The sequence below is a fragment of the Takifugu rubripes genome, chromosome 2 (assembly GCF_901000725.2).
Source record: "Takifugu rubripes chromosome 2, fTakRub1.2, whole genome shotgun sequence".
In the NCBI taxonomy this organism is placed as follows: domain Eukaryota; kingdom Metazoa; phylum Chordata; class Actinopteri; order Tetraodontiformes; family Tetraodontidae; genus Takifugu; species Takifugu rubripes.
The window spans coordinates 8,004,256-8,025,245 of NC_042286.1; the positions used below are offsets into that span (position 1 = coordinate 8,004,256).

The 20,990-nt window shown below is 48.2% G+C and overlaps 1 protein-coding gene and 1 long non-coding RNA gene across 2 annotated transcripts; one reads left to right on the forward strand and one right to left on the reverse strand.

Annotated features, from left to right (window-relative positions):
* Window positions 1-1,589: 1,589 nt before the first annotated feature.
* LOC115248919 (uncharacterized) lies at window positions 1,590-2,282 on the reverse strand. The gene is made up of 3 exons (XR_003887647.1): window positions 2,194-2,282; window positions 1,752-2,041; window positions 1,590-1,664 (listed from the first exon to the last, which is right to left on the reverse strand). It is a non-coding gene; the product is annotated as an uncharacterized lncRNA (long non-coding RNA).
* A 12,704-nt stretch (window positions 2,283-14,986) lies between these two features.
* Window positions 14,987-18,187, forward strand: sox11a (SRY-box transcription factor 11a). Its single transcript, XM_011617887.2, has one exon. It carries the CDS (start codon window positions 15,171-15,173, stop codon window positions 16,275-16,277), a length of 1,107 nt encoding a protein of 368 aa, XP_011616189.1. The 5' UTR covers window positions 14,987-15,170; the 3' UTR covers window positions 16,278-18,187.
* Window positions 18,188-20,990: the final 2,803 nt, after the last annotated feature.

The following is a 20,990-nucleotide window of genomic DNA, read 5'->3' on the forward strand; positions in this document are numbered from 1 at the left end:
GCGATGATGAATCTCAGGGCTCCCGAGGCGGTGATGGCTTAACCCACCCTGTACATCAGCGCCGCCTAAACTTTATTTATACAAATAGCTTTTGTTTATTCACCTCAGAACGTTGCCAGGCCGTCCCTGTCTGACCTGACAAGCAGTTACAGGTCTGATACATTTAACCTTAAGCGCAGGTGAAGATGGAGATATTGGATTGGGCGTAAACATTAGCCGTTTATGTTCATATTCCCCATTTAGACGGCTGTGAATTCTCCATCTGCCTTCAAAGCTGCAATCTAATCATCCATTTACGCATTTATAAGAGGAGCAAAAACCAGATTCCTGTGCTCAATGGACCCTTTCACAGCGCAGTAATCAGATCAGACGCCACCAGACAACCAGCCATATTTACTTGTACCGTGTTCGAACAAGCCCCGGTAATAAACCGCCCCGGCGTTGTGCAGATGGAGGCAAACAACAACAGGCCGGGTCACTCGGTTCAGCAGCGCCACCGGTTTACTGTCTCAGCGCCGTGCGCACATAGCTGGCGGGATGAATCACATTATTTATACAGCTACAGTTCTGCAGTGAGGGGGAGCTGTAAAAAAAAGAAAGAAAGAAAGTTAAAAGACCCCCGCCTTAAAGAAAAAGAGCAGATTTTCACAGCCTTTTTTCTCTGCATGGAAGCCGTTGTGAACCTAATGCTCAGCGGAGAAGCCGTTCGACTGTTTATGGGTTATTAATTGTTTCTGAGGGAATGGCGGTCTGAGCATGACCTGCTGTTAACTGCCATATAAAACACCCACATGTTCACAACATCTGGGGGCTTCAGATAAACCATAAACTGAAATATACTTTCAGCATATAACTTTTTTCCCCCTCCTGCTTCGGCAGAAGGCTCATCTGCCTCCGCAGCTGCTCGGCCCTTTTAACTCCCCCAGTCGCGTCGGCACATGTCCACCGTCAGGGAGCGGTGCCAAAGAAGACCACTGCCTTCAATTATATTCCCCTAATTGCGCGTGCTACGCATTAATCAAACGTAATAATCACTTTTTGATGGCATATGGTTAGCAAGGCTGCGCCGTCAGCCAGAAAGATATCTGAAAAACAGCTCGCCATGCGAGCCGGTTCTACGAACTTTGAGTCCACATGTCACAATCAAGTCCAGTATTAACATAAATATGGTTTCAACACTTGGTAAGTGGCAGGTGTGTGTGTGTGTGTGTGTGTGTGTGTGCGCGCGTGCGTGTGTGTGTGTGTGTGTGTGTGTTGGACATAAGACTCGGAAGCAGGTTTCAGTTCTGATGTCATTAAAGTCTGGCTCTAACCCTACCCCCCCGTTATTTACATGATGTAACCTTCCTCTGCCAGGACGTGTCACTCAGGACTTCAGTGTGTGTGTGTATGTGTGTGTGTGTGTGTTTGTTTGTGTGGAAGACCATTGGGCGTGTGTGTGCATGAACACCAGGATTCTCTGGCTGACCTCTCATATGTGACCTCAGTGACGGCGCTGTTGCCAGCTGCTTCCTGTAGGGGGGAAGCCAAACTCCCCCCTGCAACTTTATAAACCCCAGAATAACTCACGTGGCTAAACTGGTCATCAGATTTCCGTATGTTCACATATTCTCATTTCCAAAGGTTTTTGGTTCCTAAAACAGCTTCTGATGAGACATTTTTATCTGAAAGGAGAAAAAAAGGTAGCAGTTGGGATCAGATGCTAGTCGCCCTGGTGACGCCCATCATATCCACACTTTATTCTGACTGACCTGCCTGTATCAGTTCACATTACGGACTTGTTCTTCTTTCCGACAGATACAGCATTTGTGGAACTACTGTTGTTGTTTCGGGATTTTCAACTGAAATCTTGTTTACTGAGACCAAAATGAAACCCTTATTTTTGCTACTGGGAGCAGATCCAGAGGCATTTATCAATCGACTGAGCTCCTCCATCTGTCTGCTTTGATATTTTGCTCCCTTTTATCCTCCGAACGATCCTTTCATCCCCCTCCCTATTTTATTTTCTCAGGTCCGTGAATGGTTGCTTCATTGAGAACACCTGTGAAGCAGTTAAAACAAGCAGACAAATCAAATCCCTTTTCCCATCTCCTGACTGTCTTTGAGCTACTGCTGGTCCAATATTATCAAACAGGAAGGTAGACATTTCCTGCCTGTGGCCCATATGGACGTAAACCATCAATATACACGCACGTTGCGCGCACCGGCTTGTTTTTCTTCTCACTTTTTTCCTTCCGCTTGCTCACTCGCTCTCATCCCCTCGTCTTTGGGAGGTTTTTGTCTGTGTGAGCTCGCGTGCAAACAACAAAAGAGGAAAGGTAACAAAGTTTGAGAGCTTTGAACTTTCCCCTTTAATCTGAAAACAAAGCTGAGCAACGATCGTGTTGGTTCACGTTCAGCTCCCGCCGTGTCTCCAATGACTAATTGCGTTAAGCAACATCACAGTGCGACACGACTGGTTGACTAATGTGCTAGCCTTCGCTTCGTTTGATAGAGACAGCTCGCAGCTCGCCCGGCGCCTCCTCGCGACGCGCCTCCTGTGATGTAGCTGTGGGAGCCTCGCCGTGGCCGTTTTGATGGTGGTCGGTGTCACGTTTGGTTCGTCTGCTGTTTTGATCCCTGCTGTCGGAGCCTGGCGAGCTCGCGCAGACACAGCTGGCTCGGGTGGAGACGCTAGGGGTGCAGAAGGAGTTGAAGGACATGGATATCTGCCAGCGTGTTTCAGACATATCTTGCAAGTGCAGCTGAGAATCAGAGACAGGAGACCCTCGCCCTGCTCTGCCCACCCTACCATCTGCCCGCCTGGGGCTGGGGGCTGTGAGACTCAGCCTCCGTATTACCAGGCGTGACAGCTTGCCCTCAATCAACCCCTCGGAAACCCACGTGCTCTGCTGGTCTCCACGACATCATCGACATGAATATCTTGTTGTAAAATCCGTCTTCTCCTTAATGTCAGAGCAAATGACAGATTACTGGCCTTTAACAGCAGCAAAGACAGGGGATGCTATTACGCTCCAGCCTTCTAATTTGGTTGTTGCTCGGGTGGAACCGCAGGGCCGGCAGAGGTTAGGCCTCAGCAACAATGAGTGTGAGCGTACATGCCGGTGGATGTATGTCAGTGTGCGGCCCTGCCGAGGTTACAGGTCTCCGACTGGATATAATTAGCAACTTCCGTGGAGCTTTTAGAAAAATAGCCAGCTTCCCCTCGCTTGTTTTCCCTTCGCTATTTATCTCTCTTCTCCTGTGACATGATCAGGGAGTTTACCAGGAACGGCCATCCCTGTGTCTCAACTTGCCCCCGTTTCTCTGCGCTGGTGTAAACTTCACATCCTGTTCTCCATCAGCCAAATGAAACAGAAGGACTGGATAGAGCACATGCGGGGGAATCCCCAGAATCAGCAAACACCAAGCCTCACGGAGCCTCTGGATCCAGGCTGCCGAGACGGGCGAAACCCAACAAAGACAGATTCCTCACTCAAACTAAAGCTTAAACACTTAAAAGATCGAAGTGTGAATGAGCCACTTCCCCGGGTCATGTGCTTGTCTGTTTTGTACATCATCGCTGCAACCGGGTCGCGGGAGCCTTGCTGCAGCAAATGACGGCTATTAGTAGAAAGCTGTTAGTGGTAACGAAGGCAGAATTCACCAGCGTTTTCATCTTCTTTGGTCTGCTATAAATAATGACAGGTTACTGACGGTGGGCCGGGTGACTCACGCACCATCTCCACGCTGTAATTTGCCTGCATCTTCTTCTAGAGCTGTCACAGAAGGCTCGAGAGGCGAGAATCTTCAGTCAACAGCGTTGGAAACCCCCCCCCACCCCACATTCTTTCCGACATAAGATCGGGGGGCGTCTGTGTCCAAGCAAACGAGCCGAACATTCACACTTACTTCACACCATGATTGGCCAGCTGCGCTGTTGGAGATGTTTTATTTTTGTCACTGTTCTTGAGAGCAAGTGCGAAGCTAACGCCAACTTTGTGGTGTCGCGCTTGTTGGAGATGTGCCGCCCATCTCCTCATATAAACCGGTGCAGGCTGGACCTCATTCCGACATACAGACGTGCAGCATTCACAGTTTTTTTTATAGTCTGAGCCACCAGCCAGAGGGGGCTGAGCCACCAGCCAGAGGGGGCTGAGCCACCAGCCAGAGGGGGCTGAGCCACCAGCCAGAGGGGGCTGAGCCACCAGCCAGAGGGGGCTGAGCCACCAGCCAGAGGGGGGTGCCCTCGGGAATATTACTGTATACATTTGGACACATTTCTTCTGTGCAGGGCCCCTAAACTAAACTAAAAAAAAACGATATATCTGAAGAGCAATAACGTAACGAACCAGCAGTGGGTCCGTCCACGTCGACTCCACCGGAACCGTCACTCACCCTCACACCATCAACTCTCCCCCCTGCCAACTTCGTGGCAGAGGAGCAGTAAAACACGATGAATTAAAGTCATCCCTGACTCATAATTAATCTGTCGTCGACTTCTATTGACACGTCCACTCTTTGATTAAATAATTACCTAAGCACCCTAAACCTCCGTGATTGAGCCATAATCCCGAATAAGCCGTGGGCGACCGCGGCCGCCTCCTTAGCTACCATTAGCTCATCATTTGCTCGCCTGCCAGAGCAGCGGCGCCGCTGCCCCATCTGTCGTGCTGTGGTTCTGGGACGGTACATTTTTGGGGGGAAGTGGAGAGCACAGGTTTTCGTTTTGACTCTCCGCGCTGTCAAGCTCGCCGAGGTACAGGCACGTGCGCGCACATATGCCCGTGTATGCAAATGCGTTCACACGCATGTCTGCACACTTTGACAAGTGCGGTCTCTCACGCCGCGCTACTCAAACCCAGCCACCGCAGACCCCCGCACACTTGCCTCCACTTGCGTCCCACCTGCCCACCCGGCCCTCCTGCGCCTCACACATAAACAGCCTGGCATCTGTCACCGTGGAGGAGGGGGGGGGTGTCACACACAAACACACACACACCAGCATGCAGACATGCAAACACATACACTCCCAGACACACAGCGCCGTTTGGCTGTCTGCAGCGAGCGTACCCTTTTGACCCCCTGACAGGTACACGAAGGATCTCAAAGTGAGAGGAGAAGCCTCAGAGCAGGTCTACAAGTCAGAGACGTGCCCTCTCCATAGGTAGCTGTCTGACTCCTCGGGGCTCCGGGGGACGGCAGTGCCTCTCCCAGGAAGCCATAACTCTCCTCTCAGGAAGTGAGGTGTGTCTGGAGTGTTATCTACATCTGTCTGGGATAGAAGCAGGGGGACAAGAGGTCAGACAAGAATGGGACCACTTATATCATGTTTTATGTATGACGAGTGGCCTGCGTTTGAATATTTACATGTGTCTGAAGGTGATGCAAATAGAGGAGGAAAGAGAGGGAGCTTCAGAGAACTTCCTTTGTCAACAGAGTCCGTCTGTAAAAAGTGTGGCGTGATGCATCTGCAGATCTGAACACGTATCTGTGTTTGCTCCACTGATTAGGTGCCCACATGTACGACATGGTGTTCAGATTCAGCTATCGCGATACATCCTAATTTCCACAACTTGGAGTGTGGATTTTTGGATGGGTCTCTTAAGTGTGCTTCTATCCAATTATGTCCTTCAGGAATGACCCTGACCTTCAAAAGTGATTTCAATACTTTCTTTCCTTCCAATTCCCCGAAGCTCCTGAAATTCCCTCTGGCCCTAGGTGTGTTGAACGACCCCTGAAATAACACGTTTGAAGCGTATGAACGATCAACCCCCAGAAAGTTGAGTTAAAAGCTTCGGGGGTGATCCCCATGAACCCTCAGAACACTCCCAGGCATATAATTAAAAGGTAGTTTCTAATTTCTATGAGAGTAAATTAGCGACTCGGCTTCATTGTTGTATCATAGCTAGTGGGATGTAGCCTGGGGAGATGGATTGAATGGATCAGAGAGGGTTGGACAGTCGCTGGATAATTTTGTCAATGGGGTCCGGGGGTATCATCCATCACTCAAGAGCTTACATGAAAGTTTTGACAGGTAGAGGTCATGGCAATGTGGCAGGAGCCGGGCGAGATGGATGCTTTTAATTTGGGTAATGAAGAGTTAACCATCTTGGGAGAGCAAGAGGAGCGTTAAATGGGAGAGCCATCCGCCATTAAAAGAAAGTCTTATTTAATTCCACCAGGCCTAATGAAAGACATCGGAACACAATCCGTGATTGACAATGAGGCCCTCGCTGTAATTCCCTGAAGACAGTTCACTTAAGTTCCCTCCCTTGTTAATCTCAAATATAATGAATTGCAAAACTAAGGTTAAATGTGGCTGCGTGAATTCATTATCGCTAATACATTAGGCCATAAGATGATTTACAGTGCGGGCTCTCTCTTATTTTCATTAGCGGTGAATAGCTTTGATTCGGCGGAGGTTCTGCCCATCCTCTCCATCAATCTCACCCGGCGTGGCCATTGTCCTCCTTTAATTATTGACCCCCTCGCTAGAGAATGGCACAAAGAATGAAAACATGTCGGAACAGAGAGCTGAAGAGTAAAGAAATATATGTTTTATTGGGATTTTTAGCCCGAGTACAAGACCCCTCTTTATCTCGTCCTGGGAAATTGTATTCATTCGGAGCTGTCATTCAACTTCATCCTTGACCCTGCTCTTATTGTTGCAGACTTAATACCAGCGCTCTTTTTTATGCCGCGATAACCGCTAATGCTCTACTGTCTGCCGTGGCAGGTGCGGCCTCTCTGGCACTAAAACACCGGGGATGCTATCTGCATGCTGAGCTGATAGCTCAGTACATTCAAATGCATGTGTGTGCCCCTATCATCTATTAACACAAATAAAGGTATCTGGAATGCCTGTTTCATTTCCTGGAAGAATACATTAGGGGTGGAGTACACTCCACCTGCCATAAGACTCCTCTGCTCGGCGTGCTAATGCTCATAGGAATTTTCATACATAAATCAGCCTATTAAAGTTTCACGCCTGTAGCAACACGGCAGATGCCTAATTTGCCGTTTTCCACACTTTGCTGCCACCGAGCGAAACGCTCGGCAGATATTTTTATATGCAGGAAAATGTGACAAACTGCAGGAATAAGAGGCTGCAGCAGCTCCGCTGAGTGACAGGAAGGTTATGGACTCCTAATGACAAGGTTTGAAAGCTTTAGCTGCTACTAATTGGGGTGATGTGTCCATCCCATGTCCCTCCAAGACATGTCTGGCAACTGGGGATTAGCCGTGATTAAGGTACCGGTCTTCATCGTTCTTGAAGACCTTTCGCAGTATTTACCCACAATGGTCAGATTACTGCTGTGACAGACAGATCGAGATCGCGAGGGGTCATGATCTAAGTCCACGTTTAGCTAGCAGGGCATCCCAGCCGCCTGAAAGTTACATATATCACTATCCATGATAAGAGGTGGTGCATTACAGGCTGCGAACGGGGGAGCCGATGTAATATTCATGGAGTCAGCTTGTTATATAAAAGTAGTTCAAAAATAATGCCTGAGGATATTTTTCACATTTCTTGTTAAAAGGAAAAAAAAAGAAAAGGGGGGGGGGGGGGGGGGGGGCGGATTGTTGTTGTTACTCAAAACACATTCAGCAGTTATGAAATAATGATGTTCTGTAGGCAAACAATTTATTCTAACAACTCAGAAGAACGCGAGATTGGTTCGTCCCAATTAACAAAAGGCTAATTATCTGTAGCGTCTCATAGCTATATTTGAAACTAAATGTTTCATTATCTACTGAACCTTTTTCTTGTCTTTTGCAGTAAAACGCGATAGTTTACAGTATCTATGTTTGTACAGTCAACGGCAAATATTCCCTCCACACACACTTGAGTGTGTTAAAGAGCGACGAGCTAACTCTGGTCTTGATTCGTGTGCGGGCCAGCGTTGTGTGCAAGGTCGTTAAAATGCCGCCGTTGTTGTGGGGAACACATTTCAAGGTAGACACTGTTGAAATTAGCGTACGTCAGTTAGTGCATGTTAGAGATGATTAAAAGTACCGAGCTTCGTGCACTTTTTTCCCCCGTGTTAGCCGGTGTGTGTTCAGCAGGCGGCTCTCATGTACTTCCATTTGAGCGGGAGCCCGCGAGTTGAGGGAGAAGGAAGCGGCGCCTTGTTAAAATGAATTGTCAAATACGCTTGACAGACACTTATAATGAGATTAGCGCACGGGTGTTTCAAAGAGGAAATGTTGAAAATAAGAGGAGCTAATCCGCTTACACTTTCGGGGACCAAAGTCTTCTCTTTCCGTGCTTCCTTATAAACTCTGCTTTCCTTTTCATTACCGAATTGTCTTACAGCTCTCGCGCCTTAATCCTCCGCTACTGATGCGGCAACGCGGTTTAAAGGAGACACAAATGAATCTGGAATAGCAAAAAAGGGATGGTTATTATTCCTTCTCGCAGTTTTTTTTGTGTTCGGTCTGATTACGTTCCTGCGTGCGCGGAAATACTCGTGCAAACTTCCTCCTGTTTTCCTCACTCAGGCCTTCCGGAAAGACCAAAGTCTGGCGGATGCTTGTGGCTGAGCGGGCGGCTGTGATTCGACACGCTCATTATCAGACCTTCTATTATTGATTTCCAGATAGTTGCTAACGCTCGTCCGTGCACACAGCTTAGCCTTTCCACATCCATAAGTCCCCTTTGGTGACCTTTACTGTTGAGATGCAGATACTGGAGCCGTGGGGGCTGTGGCGGATTTGCAAAGGAGGACATTTATGAAAATCTTCCTTGAAGCCTGTCTAAGAAATCCTTAAAAGACATGAAGGAAAGGGCAGCGATTCAGTGTATGGAGAGGACGGAGTGAGATTCCGATACCAGGAAAATACAAATCTATATGTGCATACGGAATAGAGGAAAAGGGAAGCCTTCCTCTTCTCTGTGGTGCCACCAGACTCAGAAACATTGGAGGGAAACTTTGGTTTTAGTCAGTAGATACTGAAGCAACTTTGTCCACGGTTGACGTTTTAAAAGCTTCTCTCTCTAAATCCCCCCCCCCCCCTTTTTTTTTTTACGGGAGCGCGGCCGTGATGATTGATTTAAAGAATGTTCGCTCTGTCTGAGACTCTTTTTTGTTTCATTTTTGACTGAAAAAAAAAAAAGAAAAAGCAATGCTCCAGAGGTTACAGCTAATATTGCTTCACTTTTCGGGGGTTATTTGTCACTATTTGTGGTTTGAGAGATTGATTTTCTTCCACCCGCTACACTGATGAAACCCCTCCTCTGGGTTCCTCTGGGAATTCATCTTGTGCTGATAACTTTGGGGCTATCTTATCAGGTCACTGTTCAAACAGGAGGGAATGCTGGGATTTGCTTCAGGTGTTTGTCTCCGCATGGGTCCATTTCTTCTTGTTTTTGTTTTCAAGGTTAAAGCTTGATTGATGCTGCTGACTTCTTTTTCCTTGAAATGCTGTTTTTTCTTTTTTTCCTGGTGCGTGTGACTAAATCGCTTTATTCATCTGGGGGGTGAAATGTAAACAATGGATAGTTGACAAGGAAGCTATGATAGCATTGCGAGGAAAAGCTAATGAGATTTGCGATTTAATTAAATCCACATTAAATGATCGGATGGTGAAATCGAAGATAAACAAAATAAACTCTTGCGTTTTATTTGCAGAAATGAAATCAAGTGAAATATCAGTGGTAATAATGCCATAAGAGCCACCCAGCTCAGAGTGTTTGCCTTTAATTCCGGGTTATCTTACCTGCTAATTCTGGAATCTCGACCTTTCTGAGTTGAGCCCGCGGGGCACGGATCCTCAATTTGTCAGGCTGCTCCGACCTGTCACGCGCTGACTGACGGTGCAAAGACGAGACGGCAGGAAGGCTCCGGGATCGCCTCATCTCAGGGTGACTAACACATTTTCTTCGGAAGCGGCAGGTATGACTGTTCGGAATCGAACGTGTTCCTGCCTGATCGGGGCGTCAGGCCATGAACTGAGTCTATTTTCTGACAAGATCAGGTCTCAGAAGGTCGACGCTTCCAGGGACGCCGGCCCCTTAAGCGGCGGCGGAGGCCTCTCACCCGTCTTCACGCAATGGTCTGCAGTCAACACTAACTTATCTCACTACGGGGCAAGTCTGGGCGGGTCGACGGGTGGGGGGGGGCACGTGGCCTCAGCGGCAGGCGTCCCAGCTATAGCCGTGCGGTAAACAGCTTTATCAGAACACGGCTGCGCTTTATTGATGAGCGATCGTAGCGAGCGTTTAAAGGAAAGACGGCGTGGGCATTTTCCGGAGCAGCCATCTGCGTTTGAAAGTTTTCCTTCTCTTGCTTCAGTTTCCAACAAGTGTGTGTGAGCGCGAGACCTGACCTGCAGCCATACAATCCATCAGCATTAGTCCACCGGTCTCCAGACTAAACACGCTCCCATTACAGTTGCTGCGGGGCTCTTCCTCGGCACAAGTTTATTAACTCAAGACACACTGTACAAACCCAAACGAGCTGCAGTGGACTCTTACAGTAAACACGGCTGCGCCACTCCTGGTAGATAATTAAAGGATTTAAATGGCCTGAACCACGCAGCAATACGAAGAACACGCGGTTCTATGTGAGCCCGAGCTGCTCCGGGATGATGTCATCTCCTGCAGGCCGCCGCACATCGTTTGTAGGGCAGCGTCTGGTCTGCAGGAGAGAGAGGAGAGGAGAGCGACGGGAGCCTCTTCATCTCTTCGTCTCTTCCACCCGTCAAACACCTTCACTGAGAGCGTAACAAGCCGTCGGTTAATAAAAGGCTTAATTCTCATATCTCACCTTCCCGGGTGCCGCCGTTGCCTCGGCGACAAAGTGTTCAGTTACAAATTGACTTACTCCTACACCCACGCCGGTCCTCGTGTCTCACATTGACAAAGTTTACAGCCTCCCTCAGGCTTGTAATGCATGCTGGAGCGGTGAGTAAGTGTCCACTGGCCGGGCTGTTGAATTGAGTTAGATCAGCAGCAGTGGAAGAAAAGTGTTGAGCCTTTTAGGAAAATGGAGTTTTAGCTGACAGACTCGCATCAAAATGTGCCACAGCTAAAAGTTTGGCTTAAAATTGTCTCCACTTTTAAAGTTTTTATGTACATTATTCTCTTACATGTATTAATACAATCCTATGATAAAATAGATCATACAGAAAACTGGAAATTATTTTATTTAACATTTCCAAACCTGTACGGCCACAAAAGTGTTTGTGTTATTGTACTTGTAGTTGTATACTCACCATATTCTGATTGATCTTTGGAAGTTTTTGACATTAGAATTGGCCACCAGGGGGCGTTTGTAAGAAAAATGAAGGTTAAACATGTTGACACCTCTTAAATGAATTAATTGTGGAGGCTTTTGAGAAAAATGCAAATATCTGTAGCTCGTGGAAAACTGAGGAAAAAGGTCAAAAGAGGTCAAGTATGACCTCACCTAAGGTGACAATATATTGAACTTTAAATTTCGATTCCATTCAGCTGCCAATCGTCACCAACCATATTTATTTTCGTACCTTTTTGGCTGCCTTCCTACACTGGAATCCTTCTGTTTATCTCCAATTAAAAAAAAAAAATCACAGATATCTCATCTGGAATTTGCATTCATTTTCATTCTTTCTTCTGAAATTGTCCCAAAAGAAAAGACTAAAAACAAAAGAGGCATCTAACAAACGCAAGCCGGCTCTTTCATCCCGAGGACTTGTGTGAGTGGGCGTCTGCAGGGTGGCAGCAGACGAGCGTATTTGCATCTGTGTGTGTGACAAACATTCCGGCACAGTACTCGTGCATCAGCTGTTTACATTCATGACAGCCTACTCCAGTCTCAAGTATCTGTTAAGCATCAGACCTTGAGAGACAGAGGCCACATCAAGGAGGTCAACAAACAGCCTGACACCCCGGAGAAACATTTGCATTGAGTTGATAATGCAAATCAACAGTAGAGCATGAAATGGCTCCACAACCACCAAACATCAAGCAGAGAAACGGCCTCCATGCTGCTGGGAAGTCCTCCTCATCGCCAAACCTCATTTTACATTTGGGAAGGCGGCAGAATGAGGCCCTGTCGTGAATGAGAGCCCACCAAATCCCGGGCCAGCTGACGGGGCCGATTTTAGTACCGTCTCAAGAGTTACGGCGGCAAAACGGGCTAAAGGAGCTGGTCACCCGTGTCCCAGCAATAAATCCTCAGCTTTAAAAACACGTATTGGGTTTTGCCTTCAGCTATAGGTTGAACTGAGAGGGCTGTAGTAAAGACAAGCATTGTTTTTACCTCGTAAACTAGCACATAAACCCCAGCTATGCTAACACATTAGCATCGTATGACTCCGCTACAGGATATTGCAATAACCTCTGTAATCTAAAACCACGTGGCACCTAACAAACTGTCAAGTGACAAGTTAATTTGGATGTTTATGCACTTCCAAAACAGCCCCTTCTGCCTTAGCACCCTCGCACACCCCCTACCCCCGTCACCCCCCTCCCCCCTTTTTTTTACCCCATTGTGAAGCCATCAGATAGCAGCTTCCAGGAGACCACAGCTGTCTTAAGGCTATGCAGAGGAGATGGATCCATGCATTTTGAGCATCAGATAGCCTCCAGCCAGGGTTAGTATTGATCTAATGCTTCACTGGCCCTTTGTGGGAGCAGCACCTGCTTTGGGGGGCTTTTAGATAAGCAATGTAAAGGGAATTGTTTTTTCCTGAAACCCTTTTTCAGCATTCCTACATGAAAACCATCACTTAATTCAACACTCCATTGCTTTGGAATAAAATGTGCTCTCCCCTGATGCACAAAAAAGGCAACAAATAAGCATTAAAACATCTGCCTTTGGGGGGTATTAGGAGGCCGGGGGTATTAGAAATTGCATGCTGATAACTGGATTTTCACTGTTTTAATTGTGTGCCATCTCTGGAGTGAAAATGAAATGAAAACACAACACGTCTGAGGATCCCACCACTCTCTCCACTGTCTCCACCCTCGCCTGAGTTGGGGGTGGGGGGGTGGGGGTGTCGGTGGTGCATCTGTGTGAGGCAGCCATGGCGATGAGACCCTCCCTGAGATGAGTCATAGGCAGCATGGGCTGACACCAGCACCTCATTTACAGCCAATAATGAGCCATGCTAATGAGCAGGACAGCCACCCCGCACACTCGTCCTGGAGGAGATCTGTGATTCATATCCAGCATGAAACCATCAGAGTTCGGGGGGGGGGGGCAAAGGCTGGATGGATGGACAGGGAGCAGCAAGGCGCTGCATTGCAGGTAGCGCCGCGACTTGAATGAAGTGATGGATCGATATTGTGCTTTCATTAAGATATAAGTGCTATTTTGTGCAAATCGCAATGGCGGAGAGCTACTTAAGCCCCCCCACCCCCGCACATGATGCATGAGAGGGCCGTTGCAGTCGCACACCCATATGATTCCATGCTGTCAGTCCGTGTGAAATGAACCCATATGCACCCACCCTGATCGACAATTGGCGGGATGGATCCAGCAGAGGACAGTAAACACGCTAACGGGAGAGCGCATTTGCATGTGCCAGCCTCCCCAGACTCTCGCTCTGACACATATATCTGATAAGGCTTAATCAGCACAGGCCGGCCATGATAAAGCATTTCAGTCCTATCTCTGTCTGCGCCAGAGACACACAAACAGGCACAGACACGAGGCTGGAGAAGGCAGGAGTCCCTCCATCCGTCTGTGCTGCTTCCTCCTCAGCCCTGCTTGCATCCTTCCTCTTCTTCCCTCCTTCCCTTCCCTCCTCTCCTTCCTCACTATCTGCTTTCCCTCTGTACTGCTGGAGACACTTGAGTCCCAGCTGGGAAAAATGCGATGGCTTGGTGGGGGGAGGGTTCCAAAAGGGTAAGTGATTGCCCTCTAGGGGACGAAGCAAAAGAGAGAGAGAGAGGGAGGGGGGGGGAAAGGACGCCTTATCGCGCCGGCCTCCAATAGCACTGCTGGCTGCCACCCATGGCTGGGAGGGAGTGAGGGGTGGGGGTACAGGAGACGCCAGCTTGATGCTACAGTGCCTCTTGACACAGCAAACTCAGCAGGGAGCCTTCCACCCATGCCTGGCTGCTCTGGCTCAGCTGAAGCCCCTGCAATCAAATGTTGCCATGTGAATGAGCCCTGCTGCTTTACACTTTACAGGATGAGCACTAATCCACACGCATGTGAAATCAGAGCATGTGGCTGTCGTGTTTTGATACAAAACTTTTTTTTTTAAATGAAATTGACGCTTCAGATAAATTAAAAGCTTGCTTTTGGGTGCATGAAGTACGTCTTAGAGGCATTATTCACTTTTTTTTTTTGGGGGGGGGGGGGGATCCCGTTCTGTTTGAGGTGCCTGCACACAACAAATCTCTGCTAAGGATCTGTTTGGGAGCTTGTGCTACTGACCTATTTCCTTCACTGAAACCCATCCAGGCTGAAAAACGTTTCAGAAATCGGGGAAATATGATCACGTCGTTTTCAGCCAGCGATATCCGCGGATTCTGTAAGGTTTTTACAAAGTTAATGACACCGCAGAGCCCGCTTCTAAAGCCATTACCAGCTGTTTAAACGCATCCCGTTACAGCAGGCAGGAAGGCGCATCCAGGCGTCTGCAACAGTGTCCAAGCGCCACCTTCAGTTTCCAACCTACGGGAGGGGGGGGGGGAGCAAATGATCAGATAGCCTACATCTTGTCCTCCAGCCACATCTGTACACTGCCTGGAGAATCGCCTCTCCTCACATTCCTTTTATTCTGCTGCTCTCAAATAAGACAGTAAACCTTATTCTCGCGTGCGCTCTGATGCGTAATGTTCATCTCCGGAGCGCACGGTGCTAAATGTGTGTTTAATATGTCTGTCTCGCCCGGCGTGTTGCCCCAGACGCCGTGTACCACAAATCCCCACCTCCACTCCAATGAGAGCTCGGGTAGGAGGAACGAAAAGGGTTAATGGGAGTTTTGTATGGAGTCTGCGGGGCGGAGCGGAAGCGCCGTGATTGGGCGGCCGTCGGTGACGCAGAGAACATGAAAAAGCTGATAAGTAGTTAAGAAGGCAGTTTGTAACTCTGGAAAAAGAGTGCAGAGCCTGAGACACGTTTAAGCAGCGGACGAGGACGCACCGGCGCAAACACAGTGAGCTGATCCGGGTTTTTTGGGGGGGAGAGCGGGAGCAGACACACACTGCAGCGTCCGGGCGCAAAGAAAAGTAACTTGAAAACGGGACAATGGTGCAGCACACCGACAACAGCGAGACGGACGGGAGCATGTCCAGAGAGGCTACCGACTCGGAGGAGAGTGAATTTATGGCATGCAGCCCCGTGTCGATAAACCCGGACTGGTGCAAAACAGCCACCGGTCACATCAAGAGACCCATGAATGCGTTTATGGTCTGGTCCAAGATCGAGAGGAGAAAGATTATGGAGCAGTCGCCAGACATGCACAACGCGGAGATTTCCAAGCGCCTTGGGAAGAGGTGGAAGATGCTGAAGGACAGCGAAAAGATCCCGTTTATCCGGGAAGCCGAGCGGCTCCGGCTAAAACACATGGCCGACTACCCCGACTACAAATACAGACCGAAGAAAAAACCAAAGCTCGACAGTTCCAAGTCATCAGCACCCTCCCCGGAGAAGTGCGGAAAGATTACAAAGACTCCCAGCAAGAAGTGCTCAAAGATAAAGACTAAGAGCGGCTCCAAGTCCTCTCACGGCTACGGGGACGACTGTGTTTTTCCCAGCTTAAAAGTTGCAAAGACGGTGAAAAACGAGCTGACGGACGAGGACGACGACGACGAGTACGAGGAGGACTACCGGATGGGGATTAAGGCCGGGGACGAGGAGCGCCTGAGGCCGTACAATGTAGCCAAAGTTCCGGCGAGCCCAACTTTGAGCTCGTCCGCCGAGTCCGAGGGGGCGAGCATGTACGAGGAGGTGCGGAGCAACAACAGACTGTTCTACAACATCAAAAACATCACCAAGCAGAGCACACTGCACGCCGCCTCCGTCTCACCAGCATCCTCCAGGTCGGTCTCCACATCCTCCTCCTCTTCCTCCTCCTCCAGCAGCAGCGGCAGCTCCTCTTCCGGCGAGGACGCGGACGATTTGCTGTTCGATTTTAGTTTGAATTTCGCGTCCGGCGCCCAGGGCTCGGAACTGGGCAACCCGAATTCAGGAAACCTCTCCCTGTCTCTTGTGGATAAGGACCTGGACTCGTTCAGCGAGGGCAGCCTGGGCTCCCACTTCGAATTCCCAGACTATTGCACGCCAGAGCTCAGTGAAATGATCGCCGGGGACTGGCTGGAGGCGAACTTTTCCGACCTGGTCTTCACATACTGACATGCAAAAAAGAGAGAGAGCGAGAGAGAGAGAGACAAAAACAACAACCCCACAGATTCAACGTTCTCTAGTAATAAGAGAGGAGGCGAGAGTCGGTTCTAGCCGCATCCTGGTCCGGTGGCGGCTGCGCCTCCTGCAGGGTTTGTTTTCTGAAGGTTCCTGCAGGGAGGTGCGGGGCCAGGCGGCGAGGTGAGATGCTTATGAAGCCGGTAGCAAAAAAAAAAAAGTCTGCAGACGGTTTTTTTTCTGGCAGCATGACAGGGTTTTATGGATTTTTCCCCCCTCTCCGTGTAGGTCTGCATTTACAGTTCATCTTTAAAAATACGGACCTTCTTAAGGGAAAAATACGTGAACTTCTATGCATCGAATCCTCTTCAGACAAAAAAACACTGCAGGGAGCTGAAAAAAGACTGTGGACTGAGTCAAATCTGTGAACTGAAACCTGTTCAGGACGTTACTTTACAACGGTTTATGTAATTTCTAAATGCCGCAAATGTTTTTCTTTTTGTAAGTGATTTTTTTTTTTTTAGTTTTTCCTCCTGGGTTTTTTTTTCTTTGGGAAAAGTAAAAAATTAAATTTACGCAGCCTAAACCCTCTGCTGACGACAAGCGTGGAGGGCAAACATTTTGATACATAACAGACCTCATCTTTTTAAAAGAAAAGTAAGATATTTTCAGGCATATTTTTGTACAGTTTCAAAGGGAATGTTCTTACTGTGCTTTCAGTGAGTTTCAGGCACTTCTTCCCTTTATCGTTTGTTTTACGCATGCAAGGGAGTCCTGGTTTTAAGGATTAAGTTAAATTAAGAACTTGCATCAAAAATGCCTTGTGACTTCGAACTAGGTTTTTTTTGTACAGTTGTAGAGCAGATTTGTCGAGTATTTGTAGACGATACAATGGCATCATGGGGAACACATACCTCAGAGCTGGAGCTAGTTTCAAGATTGTATATGTACTGTAATATAGTAAAGTTAGGAGTTTATGTATATCATACTCGTGATATGTGGATGGGTCCCGATCGCAGGTGTGAAACTGGATTTTGGTATTTTTTATGGCACATACTGTTTTTTCCCCCTTTTTCTCATTTTTTTGTGCAATATATCCTCTTACGATACAGACCATCAACAGTTGTAGCAGGTGATGGGAAAACAGACGTGTGCACTGTCGACATCATTTCATGTTGTGATGCTGAAGCCCGTCTGGGCGGAACAAAATAAACTGATCAGCTGGAACTGATGCAAAGCAACTCAAAACGGCCTCATGGTGTGATGCATAATATATGACAACTACCAGGAATTGAATGTTAATCCGACTCCCGAGTATCTGACGCCAGAACAGCTGCGATTTAAAGATCCAGGCGGTAAAATTAGGGAAACACGAGTTTTGCTAAAAGGGCATATTCTGAATTTAAAAGTGGTGGTCTGGGCGAGCAAAAACACAAACATTCCATACTCCTGTTTCATGAAATGAAACTTTATTTTAAAACGGAAGACTGCCTTCTTTTTTTAAGAAAAGGAACAACCATAAACCTGTATTTTTTATTTCTTGCACTTAAGGAAAAAAAGCAGATATTGTTTATTTTTATGTGGGTCTTACAATGAAGTCTGTTTGATAAAACAGTTTTGGAATACGTCCTAATTATATGCCGAGACTTTCTTCTTCTTTTTGGTTTGTTTTGGATGTTCTGGGCAGTAGTAACTTCACATTCCGAGTGTGAATCTGTCTTTGACTCATCTTTTAATAAATGATTACCTACCACCATCAACTGTCCTTTCAGTTTGTGAATAAATGTACACAGATGTTCTCTGTTGAAGGATGTGATGACGCAGTCGTGCCTATTTTTGTATATAGGCGGATACTCTGACATGGATGGGCTCCAACTAACATGTGAATTCACGTTTAATAAAAAGGAAAAATTTGCATCTGCGGTGTTTTGCGGTGCTTTACTCTCCTGAAAATGTGCCGTTTCTGCCTCCTCCCCTGGGGGGGGAGGGGTCGCTGTCCCTTTAAGAAATCAAATCACCCGCCTGCCCGTGCCGAGCGATGTTATTGGTCGGCTCGTCGTGTCCATGGAGACGAGCTGGAAACAGGAGCTGCTGCTGGCTGTGCGTGTGTGTGGGGGGGGGGGGCTCTAGGTTTGTCTGGCTTCCATTCAGAAAAGTAGCATTGCAAAAAAAAATAAAAGGCTGAAAAAATAAAAGATCCAAATGTCACATATGTTTGCTCGGGGCAGGGGGAGGTGGGGGGGACACTGTAAATCCACACAGGGGCAGTAGGTCAGTGAGGTTAGCATATAAAGATGGCTTAAAATAGCAATTCCAGAGGTTGGTAAAGCTGATGGAAAACAAATGCAGATGCAGCTTTACATGAAGGTTGGAGGCATCTTAGAGCGAAACGGCCTGTAAATAAGGGATCATGCACAATATCACCGGGCTTTAAATGCACTGGTCGCAGCCCAATATGAGTCCAGTGACCCGGCCTGAAGTCGTGCTTCCAAAGCTATCATGCTATCGTTGTTTCAGAGGCCCGTCGGCCGCCGAGGCCACCTAACGGATCGCTTCTGAAGAAACAGAGGTCGTGCCCGCCGAGGGATTCGTGTTCATTACAGCAAAAGAATCTAATGATGAATATTTGCCATGCACGGCTGCACAGGTACTGGCCTCCCCATTAGGTTGCTTTGCAAATCTGTAATAAAACATTTATCTAGCTATTACTTTGCCTGACCTATTGGTCAAAGTTGCTAATGGGTTCCAGGGCTATTCCCAGTAGAAGCTCAACATTGATTTTATGCTGCTCTGAAATATCTGCTCAGGGCTAATGCCACCGCTACATGTTGAAATGAAATTAGTGATCCGTTGAAATTTCCTTCTATTTCCTCCTTAAATAAATAAATGGAAATCCACAATGCTGGGGGAGACGCCGAGCAGGGGAACCGTCCTTTCAGGGAGACAGCGGGAGGCCGGGGAGGGATTTTGCCGCTACAAAGTGAAGTAATTTCCGATCGCCGGAGCGTTTAAATCATTCATATAACTCGGGATGTGGGAGTTGAAAGCCACGCCATGAACCTGAAAGCTGAGGGTGGATCACCTCCGTCGTGGGTTGCTTCAAATGGCCGTTTATGTTATGCAGATGCGAGCCGCCGCTCGACTCTAAAGCTTCTCCCGGCCTGGGTCACTTTTAGCTCTTTTATAATGAATCCGGCGATAACAAGGTCACGTATGATTTCATTTTTCCCCTCCATCCGTGCTGCTGACTCTCGCCCGGTGAGCTCAGATGCATTACATCACTGTTTAGCCGCCGCCGCTGCGCAGTGAGCCTCTGCGTTCTGTCATCGCTGCTCCACATGTGCTCCTCTGCTCCCTGTGGGAGGCTGTCTAATATCACTCTGGGAATACCGAGCCACGCTCCTCCGTGCCCGGGGGTCCGCAACGGCAATAACAACACCACTCGTCTAATTTTAAACCTGTTTACTGTCTGGTAATTGATGAGCGGGTGTGATTTGATCCATTTGTTACCGGGATGGCGTCACTTCGCTACCATTCCATCCTGCCCTTTCGCGGCACGCCGTCTGCCCCGGCTGCCGAAATGGCGCTCTTTTCAACCCCCCCTTCCTTCCCGTAGCAGTCCGAACAGCCTGCGGCGTAAAATATAATTCATTATCACCCAAAAGCAAAGCTAAACGCAGTAGCCTTCCCCACCAAATCTTGGACGCCGCGACCTTTTAAGTCGATTCGAAGAGCGAGCGGCCGCAGTCGGGGGAAGATTTGTCTGTAAAATTGCCTGCCTGAGCAACAGTCCGCTCACTTTGTCCTCTACTCCAGCCGTGGCCCGGGGCGACTCCTGCTGCTGTTGATGGCTATCCATTTGCTCTGCCCTCCCTGAGTGCAGGAGGGAGGCCGAGAGGGAGCACCAGCCCCATCTGCCGCGCTGATATTTACCACCCCCATTTACGAGGAGGGGGGGGGGGCGCGTGGCAAAGGCCCAATCGCCTCATAGAAGAGAGAGGGGAAAAAGGACCTGCTGTTTGGTTAAACATTCTGGATGTGGCGGGGATGCAGTACAGCAGGTGCTGCCGCTGCCTAATTTTGCTCTCACATCCTCCTTTGTGGGTTTTCATTATTTATCAAGGGCAAAGAGGCTCCGAAAATAAAGTTTAGGCGAGCGGCGGCGCCGAGAGCCGACACAGCAGGCTGTCAGGAGCAGTTTAAGCTAGCGGTGCTATTGACTAAGCAGCACTGAAACAAACAGTTCAATCACTCCTCCCAGAATATGTCCTGACACGTGGTGACATTTCATTGGGAGAGGGTCACTCTGTTTTGTTTTTTTTTGTGTGCAGGGAGCTGCTGGAGGTCGCGCATCAGTCATGTGAATTAGCCGTGGAGAGGGGAAGGAGCTCCACGGCGCACCTGCTTCTCCTTTCAGAGCCGGTCCTGAGTGTTGCACCAATTAAACGTGAGTGTCCCTGGTGACGTTTTGCAGATTCCAGTTCAATAAGTGTTATGCAGGCGGACTCTTTGTATCGGTCCACATGGAAAGGAAAAAACAAAACAAAACAAAAAAAACCAAGACCCTATTCTGATTTTTGCAAATGCCACATTAACGAGCTGGGTTTAATTAGCGGCGGCTTGTAATGACACGGCTCTCTCGGCTGGCCTGATTGTGGCCAGATGAGGATTTACATAACCTTTTTTTGGATTTAATTGTGACTCTGT

What these genes read in the sequence shown, in the direction of transcription:
- sox11a (XM_011617887.2), top strand. Translation starts at nt 15,171, where the DNA reads ATGGTGCAGCACACCGACAACAGCGAGACGGACGGGAGCATGTCCAGA.